Below are 20,989 nucleotides of genomic sequence, written 5' to 3'. Positions count from 1 at the left end.
AATAGGGAGGGATGGAGCAGGGGGGCCCTCAGGAGCTGGTGGCCCGTGTTCTTTGAACCCATCCGCTCAATGGTAGCTACGCTCCTGGCTGCGATGGAAAGAAATCCAAACAGATAAATAGTGATTTAAACTTACTTTTAATCAGCAAATTATCTTTGTCCCAGGCAACACTGTGAGTTGTAAACCTGTGTTTAGCTCCCAGGTGAATTACAAGGGTACCAGCAATCACCCTTACAAATAGCCCCAGCAGCCTTCCTCAGGAGTGCTTTTACATGCAGGGTGGCTCTGGCAGGCACTTTGAAATCCAAACACCAGCTGGCTGCTAAACTGAGTGGAAAGCATTTTCCATTGAGCAGCCAAATGGCTGCAGGGCTGTTCCTCCGGCCCACCCAAACACCAAACACCACACCACCACCAGCAGTGATCCAGCAAAACACTGGGGGCTTGTACCCCAGAGCCCAGGGCTAAAATTGCCCATGACGAGGGGAAGGAAGCAGATGCAGAAGGGGTGGGAGAGCATGTAGCACTGGAGAATTGAGAAGCGTGGTGCCGGTGTGGCAGACCCAGGCTTCACCTCCGAATGTCTAACCTCCATAAGAACAAATGCATATATGACTGATGTGAAACAAGAAGGGCTGTGTGAATATTCCAGCAGCGCTGAGAGTGATCTGCCTGCATGAACAAAGAGCAACAGCACTTATGGTTGTCTCTCTTTACAGCCACGTGGATTTGTCATCCAATCCGGAGTCAAGAAAAGGGGGCCAGGCGTAGCTCTGGAGCACCCACAGATTACGAGAAGAAATTTTGCTAGACGCAAGCAGACCTTCACCTTTCACGATGGAAGTTGATATTAGTTTCCAGCCAGTTTTTGTACCAGGTCCATTTTCAAAACTCCACACTTTCGGGAGTGTCTTCTGGTCTTCAAACAGCGGCGTTGGGATTCACCACATGGATATCAACATTTGGCAAGTGTTGGAGGACATCCACATAAGCTCCACTAGCCTGAACTGCACGTAACCAAACACAAACCCAGAGAAGACATCGGTGACATGGTGCCTTCCAACCATGACCCGGGAAAGTCCCACCAAAAAAGCCCAGAGGACGAGCAAGATCCGAAGTGGAACAGCCAAGACCAGGTGGCTGAGAAAGAACTTAGACACCATGGCGGCCCGGCTGGCGTGGCCAGCAGGAAAAGCGTAGATGTCCATGGTCAGGTAGTCCAGTAGGCCTGGGCTGATATCATAAGGCCCCTTCCGCTTGACCATCTTCTGTAAGCCTGCGACAATGAGGATGTCTAAGAACAAGGCTGGAGTAGGAGAGAAAATGAGAGAAAAGGGAAAGCGCATTAAGGAGATGATGGACCACTTGAGGCAAAATTTCCACTAAGCAGCTGAGGTAAGCACTAAATGTCAATTTCCTTTCCACTGAGCGTATTCTCTACTGGGTTCTTCTGTAACATCCACAGCAGTAGCCCTATTCAGACATTGAGACTATTCACATGTGCATGCAAAACTGGGCTAAGGAAACCCAGACCAGTTTTGCACATACGTGTGAACTGCCACCTGATCCCAGTGGCACAATGGCACAAGGCCAAGTGGCAGGGAAGCTGGTACAAATTACTGGGGCCCGGCAGTCTGGAAGAGAGCCTTGGGGCTAGACTATGTTGCATACGTTTTTGTCTTGCCTCCTGCCGCCACCCCGCGCCCGCCCCACTACCGCCACAAGGTCAAACCGCCGATCTTTAAAATAATTCTAGCTGCCATGTGTGCGGCTGGCGGGTGGGGGAGTGAGCTGAGCACCCCAATGTGGCAGTGGTGGGTGACGTGGGAACAGCCGCTGTGCCTGACCGTATGGCCCAGTGGCCCTCGAGAGTTGGAGCGCCTCACAGTTCTCAAGGGCTGCTGGGCCAAATGGTCAGGCTCAGCAGTCACTCCCACTCCACCCACCACCACCACGGTGGGGTGCTCAGCACACACCCCACCCCTCTGGCCACGCACGTGGCAGCTAGAATTATTTTAAAGATCGGCACTTGTTCATGTTTGTGTGTGAATGGCTGTGCCTGCACTCATTTAACAAGTCAACCTGGGTACAGGCCCCTCATATGCACGGTACAGACTGGAGGTTGACTGCTGTACCTATGTTCAAGATACCATGGGAATAACAGTGTACATAGGGCTAGTGTTGCCTGCCTTTTTAATAGCGGAGGCACAAGTTTCTCTCTGCATTGGAGTTGAAAGCACACTTACACACACAAAATCTTGACTCTGAGATATGGTTCCACGATTATAGTGTTGGACCAGGGCTGGGAAGACGTCGGTTCAAATCCCCACTCAACTATGACGCTTGCTTGAGTGAGCCAGTCACCACCTCTCAGTCTTAACAACCTCACAGGGCCGTTGTGGGAAGAGCAAGAGAGACCTGTATGCCACTTCCTGCTGAGATTAGAGCTTCTCCATCCCTGTTGACTTTTAGGAAACAACTGGGGACCCCATCTCTTCAGCCAAGCTTTTTCGTTAGTTGGTGGTTTGATGGATATTCTAACCTGCTTTCTAGATGTTTTAACTGTCATATTCTTGGTTTGTTTTATTGTTGGTTGGTTTTATGCTGCAAACCGCCTAGAGACTTTGGTAGTGGGCGATATACAAATTTATTAAATAAATAAATAGATAGATAGATAGATAGATAGATAGATAGATAGATAGATAGATAATGGAGGAAGGTTGGGATACAAATGTAATTCCAACCTGAGAGGAGAGCTGGTCTGGTGGTAGCAAGCATGACTTGTCCTCTTAGCTAAGCAGGGTCTGCCCTGGTTGCATATGAATGGGAGACTTGATGTGCGAGCACTGGAAGATATTCCCCTCAGGGGATGGAGCCGCTCTGGGTAGAGCATCTGTCTGCAGTTAGAAGGGAGAGAGGAAAGGCCATAGGCCTGACATTTGAAGGGTACTTGGGCCAGCAGCCACTACTAGTAAAAATAGATTGAGTGCCTCTATCATTTTCCTGTTGCTTTTCCCTCTCATTGGTTTTGTCAAATGTATTCGCAAGTTCTTCTCAGAGACTTCCAAAGCAAAGATCAAACAGCAACGATTTTGGCTGGCAATTGCAATCAGCTTTGCAAGACCTCAGTCATTTCCCGCCTCCTCCCCCCCTCCCCAAATACTAGCCAGACCCAACCCAGCTCAACTTGAGGTACTTTCAGGGTGGTGTGGTGTGCTGTAAATGAAAAAAAATAAATATTTTTTTTAACTTTCTTTGAAGATAGATTAAGCACAGATAAATGGCAATTATCTTCACTGGCAATGAAGATGAGCTTTGCAAGACCTGAGCTGCTAATTCTCAACTACTTCGAAAGGATGGCCATATTTCGAACCAAGCAAGTCAGCAACCTTAGCTCCACTCAGTTCTGGCAGAAAGGCTCTTTAACGCCTTCCTCCCCAGTGTGAACACTGAGAACAGAGTTGCTCTCCCTTTTTCATGCACTTCAGCTGCTCACGCCAACTTACCTGTGTTGTTCAGACATGGGAGTCAGCAGTGAGTCTAAGGACCTGCGGAAAATTCTAACAGATGTCTCCCTATTGCTCACAAAAAGCTAGGGAGGAGAACCTTCTGGCACTGAAAAGACAGCAGTTTTTATAAAAAGGCTTTTATAGAGGGTCAGGGGCATAGCTATAATTGAATGGGTGGGTTCAAAGAACCCGGGGCCCCCAGCTCCTGAGAGCCCCCCAGCTCCTCCCCTCCTTTTCTTCATTATCTCCCAGAGGCCGCCAGGGAGAGGGGTGAACATGGGCCCCCTCTCCCATAGCTACGCCCCTGAAGAGGGTTATTCCATTGACTAGCACCAGGGCGCTTTCCAGACAAGCTGCTCAACAGCAGCAAATTGCCTCCGTTCAGGCAAGTCGCATTCGAAACGTAAACAGCAGGGGGAGCAATCTCGCAAAAACTAACAACCTGACAAAACAGCAACTTCCTTACGTCGGATATACGCTGTCCTAGTTCTATATCGCAGCGTTTACATTCGAAACGAGGCACTGGAAATGTGAATGGCACCCTTCTGTCCGTGTAGGGGACTGCGGTGTCACGACGCAGGAAGTGTGGAAGCACACTTCCATGATATGACGTGACCCCATTGCAGGGTCTAATCTGGAAATTGCCCTGGTGCCTGCAGACATTTCATTCATTCATTCATTCATTCATTCATTCATTCATTCATTCATTCAGATTCTATTCCGCCCTTCCAAAAATGGCTCAGGGTGGTTACACAGAGAAATAACAAATAAATAAGATGGGTCCCTGTCCCCAAAGGGTTCACAATCTAAAAAGAAACACAAGATAGACCCCAGCAACAGTCACTGGAGGGTATTGTGCTGGGGGGGGGACAGGGCCAGTTACTCTCCCCCTGCTAAATAAAAATAATCACCACATTATCTTGTACGAGTACATGCTTTTGTGTGAATGACTGTGCCTGCATTCATTTTAAAAGTGAGCTTGGGAACAGCTGCTCAAGGACCTGAGCCATTTTGGAAGGGCGGTATAGAAATCAATCAATCAATCAATCAATCAATTGATAAAATAAGGACATGGTGCAGCTGTAGTGGTTAGAGTGCTGGACTAGGACCAGGAAGACCCGAGTTCAAATCCCCATTCAGCCGTGAGACTTGCTGGGTGACTCTGGGCCAGTCACTTCTCTCTCAGCCTAACCTACTTCACAGGGTTGTTGTGAGAAGAAACTCAAGTATGTAGTACACCGCTCTGGGCTCCTTGGAGGAAGAGCAGGATATAAAAAAATAATTTAAGAAACCCAACAATCTGCCTTCAAGATAATGTGTGAATTATGTTGTGTGCAGATCTGAACCTGTGCACAGTGTACATTCATCACATAAGCCTTGGAAACAACGTGTGGGCCGGGCTAGTGTGATGTGGCACTCAGCATCACCTTGCACATTTCAGAAGAGGCTGTTATCTGCCCCCCATCCCGTTCCCCTCCCCGTAACCTCGTGTTCCTTTGGCTGCCAACCTGCTGTGAATCAGCACACAGAGAACCTTCACCGTTCTGTTGGTGTCAGCATGACCTTCATAAATAGATACCAGTGGTGCCATCACTCCAAGAGCCGGGGCTCATGTTCCCTCTTCTTTGACCTAAATACCACCATGGCCGGGGCTGGCTAGGCTACCGCCCAGCCCTCCAACACTCCACTCATCTGGCCGGCTGGAAGCAGAACTTGCGACCAGGGGGGCCAAGGTCAGGCAGGGCGGGGTCTCTCCCCAGCCCCTGAGAGGTGCCTCCTCCCCATCTCTCTTCCTTATCACGAAGGTCATCCAATACAGGAGACCAGTGGCTTGCAAATGCTGGGGGGATTCTAGGGTTCCTTTGTGGTAGCAAGCATGACTTGTCCCCATAGCTAAGCAGAGTCTGCCCTGGTTGCATCTGAATGGGAGACTTGATGTGTGAGCACTGCGAGATATTCCCCTCAGGGGATGGAGCCGCTTTGGGTAGAGCATCTAGGCTCCAAGTTCCCTCCCTGGCAGCATCTCCAAGCTAGGGCTGAGAGAGAGTCCTGCCTGCAACCTTGGAGAAGCCGCTGCCAGTCTGTGAAGACCATACTGAGCTAGATAGACCAAGGGTCTGACTCAGTATACAGCAGCTTCCTCTGTTCCTATGTTATCAGGGGATCCTCCATGATTCATGGAGGCATCCCCCCTGCTAACTGAGCAAAGAGAAATATTTTAAAGTGGTGATTCTCTTATTTAGCAGGGGGAGAGAGACTGGCCCTATCCAACCTCAGCACAGCATTTTGTGCTCAGAAGCCATTTTGTGGCTTTCCCAAGGGCGGGATGGGTGAGTGGGTGGGGGTGGGATGTGATTTTAAGCAAACAAACCGGCAGAATTGATCCCCTTGCTAACTGAGCAATCCCCTGCTAACTGAGCAAAGAGGCACCTTTTTACAGTGGCAATTCTCTGATTTATTTTTCGATGTAAACCGGGTTTGAGAATTTTGTTGAAGAGCGGTCTATAAATATTTGTAGTAGTGGTGGTCGTGGGAAAGCCTGGGAAAGTGACCCTTTAGGGAAGCTTGCCCATCCTAGCTGGAAGGATGGAAAAGATGCACACTCCGCCCATAAGGAACAGTGGAGATGCTCATCATCAGGCCAGACCAGCACTCAGTACAAATGGAGGTTACACCTAGGATGCTCCCCATAATCGTTTGCAATGTGTAGAGGTTCCATGTGAAAAGCTTTCATCTAATCAATGAGGCAGGGATTCCCTGAAGCTAGAACATGTGAGAAACTTCTGTGAGTAAACAGAAGTGGTGACTCTCTTTCTTTAGCAGGGGGAGAGTAACTGGCCCTATCCACCCCCAGCACAGGACCTCCAGTGACTGTCGCTGGTGTGTGTCTTATGTTTCTTTTTAGAATGTGAGCCCTTTGGGGACAGGGAGCCATCTTATTTGTTTGTTATTTTTCTTTGTAAACTGCCCTGAGCCATTTTTGGAAGGGCAGTATAGAAATCGAATTATTTATTATTATTATTATTATTATTATTATTATTATTATTATTATTATTAAACAGAAACTACTGTTTCTGTTTACGGGAGGACCTCGTCGCTTGCAGATCTGACACCCGTGGTTTCGTGCACCAGATGAATGGTACCCAAACTCAGGATACGTGGGGAGGGGGAAGGTTTAAAGAGGGTTAAATCTGTGGACTGGGAGTGGCCGGAAATGACCTCCCCACAGACTGGGGATACCCTTCATGAGTTGTGAAGGGTATCCCCAGAGGCGCTCCGAGGACCGGGCCACAGGGATCTGGCCCGGTCCTCTGCCGCCTGCGGGGGCGGCCCTCCAAACGCTCCTCTCTGTAGTGCTGGCGGTAGCAGCCATCTGTAAAACCACCCTTTTAACTTTTAATTTTAACTCATGGCAGGGTGGTTGGTTGGTGGGGGGCCCTCCAAGTCGGAATCCCTTCAGGTCCGGGCACCAAAATTACCTAGGAGCGCCCCTGGGTATCCCCGTGGCCTTACACTCTCATGAGTGAGCAGTCTCAGTTTGTGTTGGTCTCCTGCCTCCCAGCAGGGCAGAAAGACAAAATCCTGCCAGGTGCTGCAATCCCGACTGGGAAAAGGTGCTGGTACTTAGGTGTGCCGTTACAAAAAATGCACTGCTCAGATACAGTCAGTCGAAGGCACCATAATGGTAGTTGTACACACGCCGTAAAATATCACATCAATAGCCAAATGTATCAGCCTATTCAACAATGTCCTAGATAGGTCCTGCACATGTCCAACAAATAGGAGTCTAAACAACAGTTGTAGGAAATGCAGGTGAGGGAATAGTCCTTTAATAGTCCTTCAGCAGTTTCCGTGTTCCTTATGATGAAGAATGGCAGTGCTCGTTTTTGCATAGATCATTGTCATCTTAACGAGGTGATGGTGAAGGATGCACATCCCCTTCGTAGAATAAATGACACGTCAGATTTACTAGTGAAGGCTCAATGGTTTTCTGCACTGGGTGTTGGCAGGTGGAAATGCAGGCAGAGGCGAGAGAGAGAGAGAGAGAGAGAACGAGAGAACAGCCTGCTACCTTCCACAGGGCTTGTACAAATTTAACATGTTGCCATTTGGGCTCTGGATTCCCCCAAGTACCTTTCAGTGCTCCATGGAAGTAGTGGTAGCAGACCAGGGGCGTAGCTAGGGGAGAGGGGACCCGTGTTCATCCCTCTCTCTGGCGGCCCTCCAGAGTGAGGGAGATAATGAAGAAAATAGGGAGAAAGAAAATAGGGATGGAGAAAATAGGGATGGAGCTGGAGGGCCCTCAGGAGCTGGCGGCCCGTGTTCTTTGAACCCTTTCGCTCAACTATAGCTACGCCCCTGTGAAACAGGAGACTAGATGGGTCTCCTTGGGCCTGATCCAGCAGGGCTGTTCTTGTGATCTTATGACTGTAGCACCTGCTGAAGCCCTCTTCTAGTCAGCAGCGGGAGAGCAGCTGACCCTATTCAGCTTAGCACAGTCGGGTCTTTTCAGTGGCTGTTGCTAGTGTCTCGTGTGTATATGTGTGCTTAAATTGCAAGGCTTGGGGGAACAGATAACCTTTTGTGTATCTCTCTCTTATTTTGCTTTGATACCGTTTTATTAATAACTAGCTCAACCCGCGCAGAGCATTGACGTGCTAGTACTTGATTACTCCCCTCACCCCCTGCCACAGCCCCCCTCACCCCGGAGATCTCTCCAGCCTCACCTGAGCCTTATTCCTGCTCCTTCTCTTCCATCCCGTTGCTTCCACTCCCCTCACCCCGCTTGGTCATGGGTGCAGCGTTGCTGGCGCCTATTGGCCAAACTGCAGCCCCCTATCCCCAGAGACCTCCCCACCCTCACCCGAGCCCCACTCCTGCTCCTCCCCAAAGGAGCAGCAGCAGGAACGGTTGACCTCCTCGCTGCCGCCACGGCTGCTCGTTCCCCTCAGGCCGCTGACAGGCTCAGGCCCATCCCTCGCCCTTCTTTCTTTCTCTCTCTTTCTCTCTCCTCCACTTGCTCTTCCCCTGTCTTTCTTCCCCTCCCTCCCTTCCTGAGATGAACAGATTTTGTTCATCTTGTTTCCTCATCTAATTCACACAACAGCAGCCTCCTTTTCCTGAAGGGACTCTTTCCTCCCTCACGACCCTTCTCGTCACAGACCCCTGCTCACTATCCTTTTATATATATAGATTCCTCTCCTCTACAATCAAGAACATCTTCCAACCAGTAACAGTTGGATTCCAACTGACCTTAACCATCACAGGCTCCTCCCCTCTATCTGCATATGGAATCCCCACTGTCCAATCATCACAGTGTCACAGGCTCTTCCTCCCTATCTGCATATGGAATCCCCACTGCCCAATCAGGTGCTTCTGCTTGCGAACTCTCCTGACAGCTGCCACACACGGGATTAGGCATGGGTACGCCTTAGAGAATTAGACAGATTGATAGAAAGAGATAGATAATGGCTGACATACTGCACAACCTTGCATGCACATTGTACCACAATGTGCAACCCAGTTGTGCAAGTGCAACAGTTTCACAAACACAGTTGTGTGACAGTGTGGCCATTATTTCCAATGATTGCAGTCACATTTGCACAATTTTTGTTTGTGCACAAGAGCACACTTGTACAGAGCTACATGCACACTGTGTTACAACATGCATGGAAGTTTGCACAATATGTCAGTCAAGATATTACACACACTCAGACTTCAGAAGAGGCTGAAATTATATAGATGGCAAAATATGAACATATCTTGGGGCTAAAATATAACTGTGTGAGAGAGGGGGAGGGAGGAAGGGGCTGCTTTTAAGCTAAATCAGCAGAAAAGTTTCTGGGATATGAGGTCAAAGAGGAGACCACGAGAAGTAAAGGATATATTAGACTCCCCTGTCCAAGATGATTAGGAGTAACGGGTAAAATTGCTGGCTGGCTGGAGAGCCTCCGCTCCTTCCGAACATCATGCCCTTGGGAGCAAAGACAATTTGTAGCTCAGAACCAATTACTTCAGTGTGGCTTCTTCTGCTCAGGGCTCTCTGAAAAGTGGTGGGTCTGAGGCTGTTCTGGAGAGAAGAAACCCATCAAGCGAGTCAGCTCCAGGAAGAACTTGAGACTGTAAGGTTGCTGCTGATCCCTTGCACGGCATTTTTTTGCAAGTGGGGTTTTGGTAATGCCTGTTGTCATGGAAAAGCCATGCCTTCGCCTATTTCCTTACACATGTAAGAAAAGTGAAAGGCGCTGGAGCAAAATTCCTGGTAAATTCAGTCCTCTGCTCCCAGCCCTTCTGTCTGCAGAGGAATAATCATGTAAACAGAGTTGCCACTTATTTTCTGGCCAGGTTCCTGTGCTTTTAAAGCCATTTGAGGGACAGAAATTTAGCAGGTGAAGTTTTCCCCCACATTCTTTCTTCACATCAGGAAACATTTCACCTCTTTCATTTTCTGCATGCTTACTAAAGGTAATGTTGTGCCGTCGAGTCGGTATCGACTCCTGGCAACCACAGAGCCCTGTAGTTGTCTTTGGTAGAAAACAGGAGGGGTTGACCATTGTCTCCTCCCGCGCAGTATGAGAGGATGCCTTTCAGCATCTTCCTATATCGCTGCTGCCTGATCATAGGTTTTCCCCATAATCTGGGAAACAGACCAGTGGGGATTCGAACCAGCAAACTCTTGCTCCCTAGGCAAGTCACTTCCCCGCTACGCCATTAGGTGGCTCTACACAGGAGTAGGGCCCTGTAAAAAAAGGGGGGGGGGTAAAAAGGGGGGGCATCCCCAAAACTGAGCACAGTAGTACTGCCCTACTATGCAGAGGGCAGTAGTGGCAGAGATCTCTGGAGAGGCACTCTGTGGAGGGTTTGAGATTCCCAGGGCGGGGCAAGAGCTCTAACACCCTCAGACCCTTGCAAGTGTTGAAAGTGACAAAAGGAACAGGGAGGTTATTAGCAGCCTCCTCTTCTCTCCTCGTGCTTCTTGCAAGTTTGAGGCACTTTTTGCAAAGTTTGCAAGGGTCCGCTGTGGCAGCATTTTGCACCCTACTGATGCCCCCAGTAAGCCAATGCCTGAAGAAATCATAGGAACATAGGAAGCAGCCATACGCTGAGTCAGACCATTGGTCTATCTATCTCAGTATTGTCTTCACAGACTGGCAGCAGCTTCTCCAAGGTTGCAGGCAGGAGTCTCTCTCAGCCCTATCTTGGAGATGCTGTCAGGGAAGGAACTGGGAACCTTCTGCATGCAGGCGGGCAGATCCTCTTTCCAGAGCGGCCCCATCCCCTAAGCGGAATATCTTCCAGTGCTCACACATCTCCCATTCCAATGCAAGCCAGGGTGGGCTCTGCTTAGCAGAGGTTAAAGTTTATGTTTGCTACCACAAGACCGGCTCTCTTCCCTGTTTCATGCCTGTATTGCAGTGGCCTTGGGAGAGTGCAACCCGTTTTGGCATTTGAGGTTCTCCCACCCCCCCCCCCCCCACACACAAGAGTTATATGGAAGAAAGCAATGAAGTCATACCTGGACTGCATAAGAACAACCCTGCTGGATCAGGCCCAAGGAGGCCCATCTAGTCAACATAGGAAGCTGCGTATACTGAGTCAGACCATTGGTCTATCTAGCTCAGTATTGTCTACACAGTGACTGGCAGCGGCTTCTCCAAGGTTGCAGGCAGGAGTCTCTCTCAGCCCTCTCTTGGAGATGCTGCCAGGGAGGGAACTTGGAACCTTCAGCTCTTCCCAGAGCAGCTCCATCCCTTAAGGGGAAGATCTTCCAGTGCTCACACTTCTAGTCTCCCATTCAGATGCAACCAGGTTGGATCCACTTCACCTTGCACTATGAAAGGGTGACCGCATGATCAGACAAATCAAGCACAGCATTTCTCTCCAGCAGAGCCAGCCAGATACCCCTGGAATATTATGCAGTACATAATACAGGCAAGGTATGATGAGCCATGATCCTTCTCCTCATGCCTCTGGTCTACGCATGCATCTGAACACAGATGTTCCATGGCCAATAGCTATTGACAGATTGTTCTCCAGGATGGAGAAGTGATGGGAAAATAATAGATATTAGGAATTGCTCTCTCTCATTTTCTCTCTCAACCCCCCCCCCCCAAGTTTGTGGCCATCAGCCTCCTCCAGTGGCAAGGGCCTTCATAAGTGAATTATGCATGTAGACATGTGTACAAGGAGGGCTGGACTTCATGACCTTCAGGTACCCTTTGAGCCTTATAAATGTCACCATAGTTTTTTGTTAGCATAGCGCAGGCCAGGTCCCACAGCTCTGGGCAAACCTTTGTTTTCAGCATTTAGCTCTGGAAACCTTCGCACACCAAGCAAAAATGCTCCTTTGGAGCTATCCCCCACACACACACACACACACCTCGCCGCCCTCCGGCAACCAGCAGCTTTCCTCAGTAGCTTTCAAGAAAGTACCCTGAGTGTATGCTTGCCATTCTCCCTTCCTTTTCCCAGCTCATGTTTCTGTCAGGTTACATTAGAGCCAGGCAGCTTGCATAATACGCACACAGATGTCCCCTCGGGTGGAGGCTACTCCTCACAAACCACTCTCAGCGAAAGCGAGCTCTCTCCCGCCCCTGCAGCGGGGCTGTGCGGAGGTCACAAACTGGGAGCGAGCGAGACGGTTCGAGACGGGTTCGAGACGGCCACGGCACTCTGGGGTGGACCCAGCTGGGGTGCTAGAAAGATGAGTAGCATTCACACCATCCATCGGGGAAAGAAGCAGCATGGCTGGCCAAGAAACGTAGGAACCCAGGAACATCGGAAGCGGCCATATACTGAGTCAGACCCTTGGGCTATCTAGCTCAGGATTGTCAACACAGGCTGGCAGCGGCTTCTCCAAGGTTGCAGGCAGGAGTCTCTCTCGGCCCTACCTTGGAGATGCTGCCAGGGAGGGAGCTTGGATGCTCTTCCGAGAACGGCTCCATCCCCTCAGGGGAATCTCTCCCAGTGCTCACACATTGAGTCTCCCATTCATAGGCAACCAGGGTGGACCCTGCTTAGCGATGGGGACAAGTCATGCTTGCTACCACAAGACCAGCTCTCCTCCTCCTCTTCCTCCTCCTCCTCCTCCTCCTCTGAAGGAAGGAAGGAAGGAAGGAAGGAAGGAAGGAAGGAAGGGGGCCCACCATCCACCAACAAGCATACACAGCCAGCTACGCACCCAAGAGCGAGGAGGACTTGCTGGCTCGCTCCATGAGAATGGTGCTGTCCATCACCACCGCTGCACATTTAAAAAAAATTTTTTAAAACATTTTATATCCCACACTTCCTGCAAGGAGCCCAGAGCGGTGTCCTACATACTTCAGTTTCTCCTCCCAACAACCCTGTGAAGTAGGCTAGGCTGAGAGAGACGTGACTGGCCCAGAGTCACCCAGCAAGTCTCATGGCTGAATGGGGATTTGAACTCAGGTCTCCCCGGTCCTAGTCCAGCACTCTAACCACTACACCACGCTGGCTCTCCATTGGGAATACTGGAAGTTGAACATTATGGTGCACAGCCTCACTTGCACAGGGCTTCTTCTGCCTTTGCTAGGGGCACATAAGGGCCGCTCCACACACCAGTGTGAGCCCACATTCTTCTTGGGTGTGTGGCTTGCTGTGCTGCATGTGACCCACTGAAAATAGCTGTTTATCTCTTCTCCAGGATCACGGCCCTAAATGACACTCTCCCCGCACCCCCATGAGGGGGCATTAATAGAGCCACCTAATGGCGCAGCGGGGAAAGGACTTGATGATCAAGCCAAAGGTTGCCAGTTCGAATCCCCGCTGGTCTGTTTCCCAGACTATGGGAAACACCTCTATCGGGCAGCAGCGATATAGGAAGGTGCTGAAAGGCATCATCTCATACTGAGCGGGAGGAGGCAATGGTCAACCCCTCCTGTATTCTACTAAAGACAACTGCAGGGCTCTCTGGTCGCCAGGAGTCGACACTAATTAGAGGGCACAACTTATTTATTTTATTTTATTTTATTTTATTTTATTTTATTTTATTTTATTTTATTAAATAAATAAAAGTAACTTTACTTTTACCTGATTATTCAGAGCACTTCTTGTCTCAGTCATGTGCAACTCTACATAGTACAGCTACGTTGTTAACTCAATTTTGCAGATGAGGTGACTGAGGCTTGACCAAAGACTACCTAATGAGTTCACAGCAGAGATCAAATCTGAAGCACAGACTCCTCGGGCTGAATAATAATAATAATAATAATAATAATAATAATAATAATAATAATAAGATTTCTATACCGCCCTTCCAAAAATGGCTCAGGGCGGTTTACACAGAGAAATAACAAACAAATGACAGCTCCCGCTGTCAACTCTAAAATAATAAAGTAAAGTAAAGTAAACGGGTGTGGGTGTGTGCATGTGGGTGGACGGGGGAGACAAACACAGAGAAAGCAATGTCTTGAATTTTTGTGTGCATCATTATTAATCATTTCGGCGCAGTTACCATGACAGTAAAAACAGGCGTCGTAAGCAGAGGCATTCCCAGTCAGAGAGAGTTTGCTCTATGTGGACTAAACTGCAAATGTCATGTAAACCAAATACATCTGATGAGACAGGAGTGGGGGAGAGAAAGAGAGGAGCCCATGCCAGGCGGGGGAGAATTTATTGCCGCATCCAAGGAGAATAAAGGGAGGGAGATTTGTGGGCATAGTGCTTGATGGAGATGGATCCTCTCGCTCACCTCCTGAGGGTGGAAGGAAAAAGTAGGAAGGAACGAACCAAGAGGAGTGGAGGAGGAGGAGGGTGTGTACAGGGTCGCTGCCACAGTTTGGGTTTACATGACATTTGCACATTATCCCACATCACCAGGTCACAGGAGGCCAAGTGAACGCTGTGACGGGGGGCAGGTGGAGGGGTCCGATGAGCAGGAGATTCACCCTCCTGCTTCCATTCCCAGGGCCAGGCCAGAAACAAGAGGGCGGACACGTTACTGCCCAACTGTGTCCTGCAGTAGCAATTTGCAGAATATCTGTGGGTACGGCTATTCCCTATACCCAGAATAATTATTCCTCTGCGCCTCCCTGCCTCTGTGCTGAAAAAATATCGCCCCTTTTTTTGCTCTTGTCGAAAGATTCCAGGGTTTCTTGACTCGGAGGCTACGATACACATGCGAATATAGTCGCATGTGTATCGTAGCCTCCGAGCCAAGAAACCCTGGGATCTTTCGGCAAGAGCAGAAAGGGGCAATATTTTTTCATCACAGAGGCAGGGAGGCGCAGAGGAAAAATTATTAAATGAATTCGTGGTCCTAACTTTAGAATATGTGGAAATGGCAAAACTTACAACACTGATTAGAGACCAAAGTTTAGAACGTTTCAAGGGAGACTGGAAACCCTTTTTGGTTTATTTAAAGAATTATTTCCCTGCTATGGATCTTACAGCAGGATTTGAAATCTGAAATGCAGGTTGGGCTGATTAAGGGTGGTGGAAGGTTTAATTAATATTACTATAAGGGTAAAATTTATAGTTGGTATCACGAAAAGAGGTGCGCGGGAAGTCAATTTGTGTTCATTATGATTGTGATTATTGTTATGGTTATTATTATTGTTAAAATTCAATAAAATTTGAACTGGAACACACACACACACACACAAATGAATTCTGGGTCCTTTTAGATCCATTCGTCTTTCTTTTAAAGCTCAGTTATTGTGGTTCTAATGTCAAGTCCCCCAAGTGCCAATGGAGAGGGGAGGGGGCTCAATGACCCCCCCCCCAACTGGACCAAGTGATGGCTCTCCTGTGTTGAGCAGCTGGAGGAGAGCCAATGTCCCCCCCACCTCGCCCCCGTTCAGCCCAGCATAGCAGGGTAGATTGGCATTAAAGCCAATGGGATCACAGAGGTTCCGTTCCCAGATGGCCAGAAACTGCTCAGAAATGGCCACTACCAAGTCTGGCCTCATTCCCTCAGCCCAGCCTATCAGGAGGGCAGTATGATGGTTATTGGAAGAGAGGAACTTGGGAAGTCCCCAGTTCAGATCACACCCCAGCCATGAGATCGCTCGGTTTCTTCTTCTGCCACCCGTGGGGAGAAATTAATCACCCAGGGCTCTTGCCGAGATCAAAGAGCCGGCCTTGTGGTAGCAAGCATGAATGGCCCCCTTTGCTAAGCAGGGTCCACTCCGGTTTGTATTTGAATGGGAGACACGTGCGAGCACTGCAAGATACCCTTAGGGGATGGGGCCGCTCTGGGAAGAACACCTGCCTGCTTGCATGCAGAAAAGAAAGATTGTGCTGTTGAGTCGGAGTCGACTCCCGGTGACCACAGAGTCCTGTGGTTGACTTTGGTAGAATACAGGAGCGGTTTCCCATCGCCACCCCCTGCGCAGTATGAGCCGATGCCTTTGCCGTGGTCACTGAAGTGAGCATCCACCTCCAGCACCTTCCTATGTAGCTGCTGCCCCAAAGAGGTGACTACAAATATTTATTTACTCGGCACAGGCTGGAAAGCACACCGCTGGGGATTCGAACTCACAGCCTCTCGCTCCCTAGGCAAGCTGCTCCCCCAATGCAGAAGGTAGTGTCGATTATTTGCAGGCAGCTTCCAAGTGCCACACTTGTCTCTTCAGCACTTCCCTAGTTCTGTCCTTTTCCAACAGCCTGGCTGCCAACTGCAAGCACGGGCTGAACCAAGGGTTGGCTCTCCGCCCATTCACTGCATCAGAAATTTCGCCTGGTATCTCAAAATCCAGAAGGGGGCAAGGCAGGTGAGGGGAATCTGTTTCCTTTCCCAGGGCTACAGTGTTCCATCAGGTCGAGTCGCAAGCACTGTTACCCTCTCAAATCCAGGCATGCCCAAGGATGGATCCCAGAATTTTCCCACTCTATTTGCCTTGCCTTGGCTTTGTCCTAACCCTGTGCCACTCGGTTAGGGACCCCAGCTCTCCTGGCTTCACCTCATCTCTCAGGCCTCGTTTCCATGAAGGCCGTAAACCCGTGGATCTGGACAGCTTCCTATGACTGAATGCGCCTTCTCCACACCCAACATACAGAAAACTAGCATGCCTGAGAGCGGGGCTCTAGTCTAGTTTTCTCCTTGCAGGGGAATTGTTTGAATGGAGGTGCATTTAGCCCTGGGCACCTCTGTCTTTAGTCTGGAGTAGCGCAGCCCAGATATAGGTTGGCCTACGGAGATGAGGAGAATGCGGGATGCCTCCCTTCAGGTCCCAAAAGGCCACTGTCGCTCCAGTTCTTCCTCCACCATTTCCTCTCAATGCCTGTAGGAAGGCTATAAAATAATACAGCCCTACACCCACCCATACATTCATAACATGCATACATCATGTGTCCGAGCCACCTAATGGCGCAGTGGAGAAATGACGTGCCTAGCAAGCCAGAGGTTGCTGGTTCGAGTCCCTGCTGGTGTGGTTTCTCAGACGATAGGAAACACCTTTATCCGGCAGCAGCGATCTAGGAAGATGCAGGCAAGCCTTAGGTTGGCATTGTTGTGCCGTGTGACGACACCCAACTGTGTTGTTTCTGAAGCAGAGGCAATCAGCAAGGAGTGGGGTGGCCATCAAGTGGAAGGGACGTCACCAACCTGGGTGAGAAGGCAAGGCTAGGAGAAGGTGGCTCTTTCGGTGGTGCTATTAAAGCATGGCCAACGTGCCATTAAAGCATGGCCAATTGTCTACAATCTGACTGCTACTATTAGTCTGAAGCAAGGCTACAACACCTGGGGCTTTTTAATTTAGAAAAAAGACGACTGCGGGGAGACATGATAGAGCGCTATAAAATCATGCATGGGGTGGAGAAAGTGGATAGAGAGAAATTCTTCTTCCTCTCGCATAACACTAGAGCAGGGCTCATCCCATGAAACTGATTGCCGGGAAATCGAGGACCAGCAAACGGAAGTACTTTTTCACACAACGCATCATCCACTTGTGGAATTCTCTGCCCCGAGATGTGGTGACAGCCAACCACCTGGCTGGCTTGAAGAAAGGCTGAGATAAATTCATGGACAGCAGGCCTATCAGTGGCTACCAGTTTGAGTGCTATAGGCCAACCTCAGGGGCAAGTTGCCTCTAAACAGGGGTGGGTTAAGCTTTTTGCTGCCCATAGGCAAAAAGGCTTTTGCTGCCCTTTAACCTTAAACAAAAAAAGGTTTGCCTTTTTCCCCCCCTAAGGTAAAAGGGAGGACTTTCTCCTCGCTCCCTCCACCCTTGCTGCAGCCCCCACTGCCCAGAGAGAGGGGCAGCAAAATTTGAGGAGGGGCAAAATTTGCTGCTCCTCAAATTTTCTCACCATAGGCAAATGCCTGCTCTGCCCCTCCGTTAATCCACCACTGCCTCTAAACACTAGTTGCAGGGGAGTAACTGCAGGAGAGACAGCATGCCCACACCTCTTGCCTGTGGGTTTCTCAGAGGCATCTGGTGGGCCACTGTGTGAGACAGGATGCTGGACTAGATGGGCCTCCTTGGGCCTGATCCAGCAGGGCTGCTCGTATGTTATTATTATGTATTCTCAGTCATTTTTCTCAGCATGCCCTGGATATTGATCAGAGATGGCAGAGATCACTTTATAAGATCACACTAATCTTTTGGGGCAATATTATTTATTTATTCATTTTATCACAGCCCTGTGATAAAATGGAGCATCCTTTGCAATTTCCACCTTGTGTGCCAAAAGACGTAAGTTTGGGCGGGGTATAGATTTTATATATATATGCACGCAAGCAGTTGGGAAGCAGCGCTTGAGAAGACAAGGCTCAAAGAGGAGACAAGGCTCAAACAAGGGAAGTAGCAAACCTTTGTTTTCTTTCCTAAGGAAGCAAACAAGCAAGCAAAGCAAGCAAACAAATTAATAAATCAACAACAACAGCAGCAGCAACCACAACAAGGGGGAAAGCACAGGGTAAGTTTGTTAGGGCTGGCTAGGGGTTTGTTTTGGACAGTTCCAGTTTCAATTTCTGTTGTGCCTAAGAGACACAGGTGAGTCACACAGCTTGTGGCAAGGGCCACATTCCTGATGTGGCTCAAGGTTTGGAAGCCGCTTATCGTCTTCCCCTCCTGCCTGTGGGCTTCTCAGAGGCATCTGGTGGGCCACTGTGTGAAGCCGGACGCTGGAGTAGATAGGCCTTGGGCCTGAACCAGCAGGGCTGTTGCAATGTTCTTACGTTCTTAAAATGAACAAGTCCTGTGAGAAAGGGTGGATACACACAGGGAAGAACATCAAAAGAGCCACGTTGGACCAGTCCAAAGATCCACCTTGTTCGGCATTCTGTTTCCCACAGAGGCCAACCAGATATTGACAGGGAAGCCATAAGGGCGAGATCCCTCTGCTGCCATTTGCCCTCCCGGCAACTGCTTTCCGGAGGTACGCTGCTTCTTAACCTGGAGGTTCTACTTCACCTCTCACAGTGAATAGCTGTCGATTCCTCCCGGAATTGGTCTGACAATCTTTTCAAGCCGGCAGTCCCCGCCGAATATTGTGGCGGTAAAGCTAATGGACTGTGAGCTTAATTGTTCGGACCTGTGGTCCATCTACGTTGTCCCCTTGCCTCACCTGTAGAGTAGTTCTGCCTGCGACCTGAGATCGCTGCTCTTTGAGTCCCCTTGATGGGAAATGTCACCGGAGAGTTGCAGATGGAGGCAGGAAAGAACCTGGGGGCGCCAGGGTGGAACTCTTGCTGCATTTCTGGGCAGAGCTTGGCAGAAAGCGGAATGGATGCCCTGACAGAAAGTGGCTTCTGACATCGGATTGCATCTGACGTGGGGCCATGCCCCACAGGGCCATGCCCCACAGAGCATCAAGGGGCAGCTTTGCCCCACCTCCTCAGCATGCCACTTTCCCCTCCTCCCTTCTGCCCATGCAAGGACCCCACTCAGGAGATAGGTGGGAGAAGGCGGTGCCTCGCCCGCTTCTGAGAGCACCCAGAAGCCGGGTGGTGGTGGTGGTGTGTGCACAGGGCGCCACAGGTGGCTGCAGGCAGTGGGGGGCAGGGCAGGATACCTGAAGCTGCCCCCCGCCCTGTCCTGGCATCATTAGCGAGCAGCCTCCCCAGGGGGCCCAATGACCAAACATGCTCCCACTTTGCAAAGCCAAGCCAGAACGCTTGTCTTTGCGCCCAGCCCGTTTTTTGCAGCCCGCCTCTGCCCATCTGACTTGAACCCAAGCCTCTTGGGCCTGCTGTCAGGTCCTGAGGGACGTCCGGGGACGCAGGGAGATGCACAGGTGAGAGGGAGGCCCGGCCTGCCAGCCTGGTGGCTTCGGGGAGGTCGGGAGGGAGGATGAGGCCACTCACCCAGCAGCAGGTTCATGAGGACCTCCTGGCCGGCCAGGGTGCTGCTCTTCATCAAGCAGACCAGCGTCCCTCCGATCCAGGGCACCCCGTGCCCGGTGATCCCGATGAGGTTGATCATGGAGCGGGCGTTGCCCCAAGCCGAGGCGTTGCTGGCGCACACCCCCAGCCTCTTGGAGAGCGAGATGTCAATGGCCAGGAGCGAGCTCAAGGCGATCCCTTTGAAGGAAGGGTTCAGCTGCATGCAGTCTTCCTCGGGCAGCTGCTGCTGGGACGGCTTCCGCTCCTTGGCTCCCTCATTCTGGGCAGGGGCCGAGCCGGCCTGGCTGTTTGGCCTCCGGCTGGAACTCCTGGACTCCTGGGCGCCTTTCAGGGGTTGGTTCAGTGACAGGAACTCGGCTCTGTTCAGGACATTGTTCCTGTCCCTGGCTCTGGCCCGGCTCTGAGAGGCGGGCATGGTGGCGCTCTCCCCCGGGAGAGAAATCCGCTTCCTCGGAAACCAAACCAAGCTCACCAGATCACCCCCGGGCCTCTTTCTCTCCTCCCTAAATCCCGCACAGCCCCCATAACGCCTCCTTCAAAAGCCATGAGCCTGGTTTAGCTCTCCAGAGAGCGAGAGCGAGAGAGAGCAGCTGTTAAATATAGAGGTAGGAATGCACATGGCTCTTTGCTTTGCCTGCCCACCGAGCTTGGAGGAGAGAAAGAAAGGGGGGGAAAATCAGTGACAGCTGCAGCCGCCAGTCTGGCAACAGGCCGATGCTCCAACAGCCAATGGATGTGCATCGCAGGAGGGGCATCGAGAGAGCAGAAAGGTTCGGTTGCTTCTGGCCTGGTCTATTTAAATCTCCCAGTTGCTTATTCCCCAGGACCCCAGAGGAAGATGGGAAATGGAGTTGCTTTTTCGTTGCCTGCTCACTACTGTTGTTTTGTGGCTGGTGTCAACACAGGTGTCCACAGATGCAATGGCACAGCTGGGGGGGGGGTCAGGATGCAACCAGCTTTTCTTGTACTGACCGTGCCCCTGGCACAAAGGGATGTCAGGGAAAGCTTTTTCTAGAAATGGAGGGGAAGCGTCGTGTGCTTCGCTGATCAAAGTACAGGAGCCAGGCCAAGCTTTCAAACCTGAAAGGGCAGGGTCTGAAGGAGACACACAAGCCAACTGACCTCAATCCGGAGCTGGCCCTGCTGTTGAGCAGCAACCCACCACGTGGGA

The 20,989-nt window shown here is 50.4% G+C and overlaps 1 protein-coding gene across 3 annotated transcripts; it reads right to left on the bottom strand.

The window, feature by feature from the left end:
* Window positions 1-120: 120 nt before the first annotated feature.
* PLPP7 (phospholipid phosphatase 7 (inactive)) lies at window positions 121-20,493 on the bottom strand. Of its 3 annotated transcripts, none has more exons than XM_053282674.1 (2): window positions 19,780-20,481; window positions 121-1,306 (listed from the first exon to the last, which is right to left on the bottom strand). In XM_053282674.1, the coding sequence occupies exons 1-2, from the start codon at window positions 20,231-20,233 to the stop codon at window positions 942-944; spliced, it is 819 nt and encodes a 272-aa protein (XP_053138649.1). In that variant the 5' UTR covers window positions 20,234-20,481; the 3' UTR covers window positions 121-941. The 3 variants fall into 3 exon arrangements, with proteins under 3 accessions (XP_053138649.1, XP_053138651.1, XP_053138650.1); XM_053282676.1 differs by lacking the exon at window positions 121-1,306 and adding an exon at window positions 13,560-13,717 and having other exon boundaries at window positions 19,780-20,492; XM_053282675.1 differs by lacking the exon at window positions 121-1,306 and adding an exon at window positions 18,150-18,297 and having other exon boundaries at window positions 19,780-20,493.
* Between the last annotated feature and the right edge of the window lie 496 nt (window positions 20,494-20,989).

This window comes from Hemicordylus capensis, chromosome 17 (genome assembly GCF_027244095.1).
Source record: "Hemicordylus capensis ecotype Gifberg chromosome 17, rHemCap1.1.pri, whole genome shotgun sequence".
Lineage (NCBI taxonomy): Eukaryota > Metazoa > Chordata > Lepidosauria > Squamata > Cordylidae > Hemicordylus > Hemicordylus capensis.
The sequence above is the reverse complement of the archived record's forward strand: the minus strand, read 5'-3'. Positions and strand labels throughout refer to the sequence as shown.

What these genes read in the sequence shown, in the direction of transcription:
- PLPP7 (XM_053282674.1), bottom strand. Translation starts at nt 20,233, where the DNA reads ATGCCCGCCTCTCAGAGCCGGGCCAGAGCCAGGGACAGGAACAATGTC. An exon ending in CCTCATGAACCTGCTGCTGG is followed by an intron (nt 1,307 to 19,779) that starts GTGAGTGGCCTC and finishes CTCCTACTCCAG; the next exon opens with CCTTGTTCTTAGACATCCTC.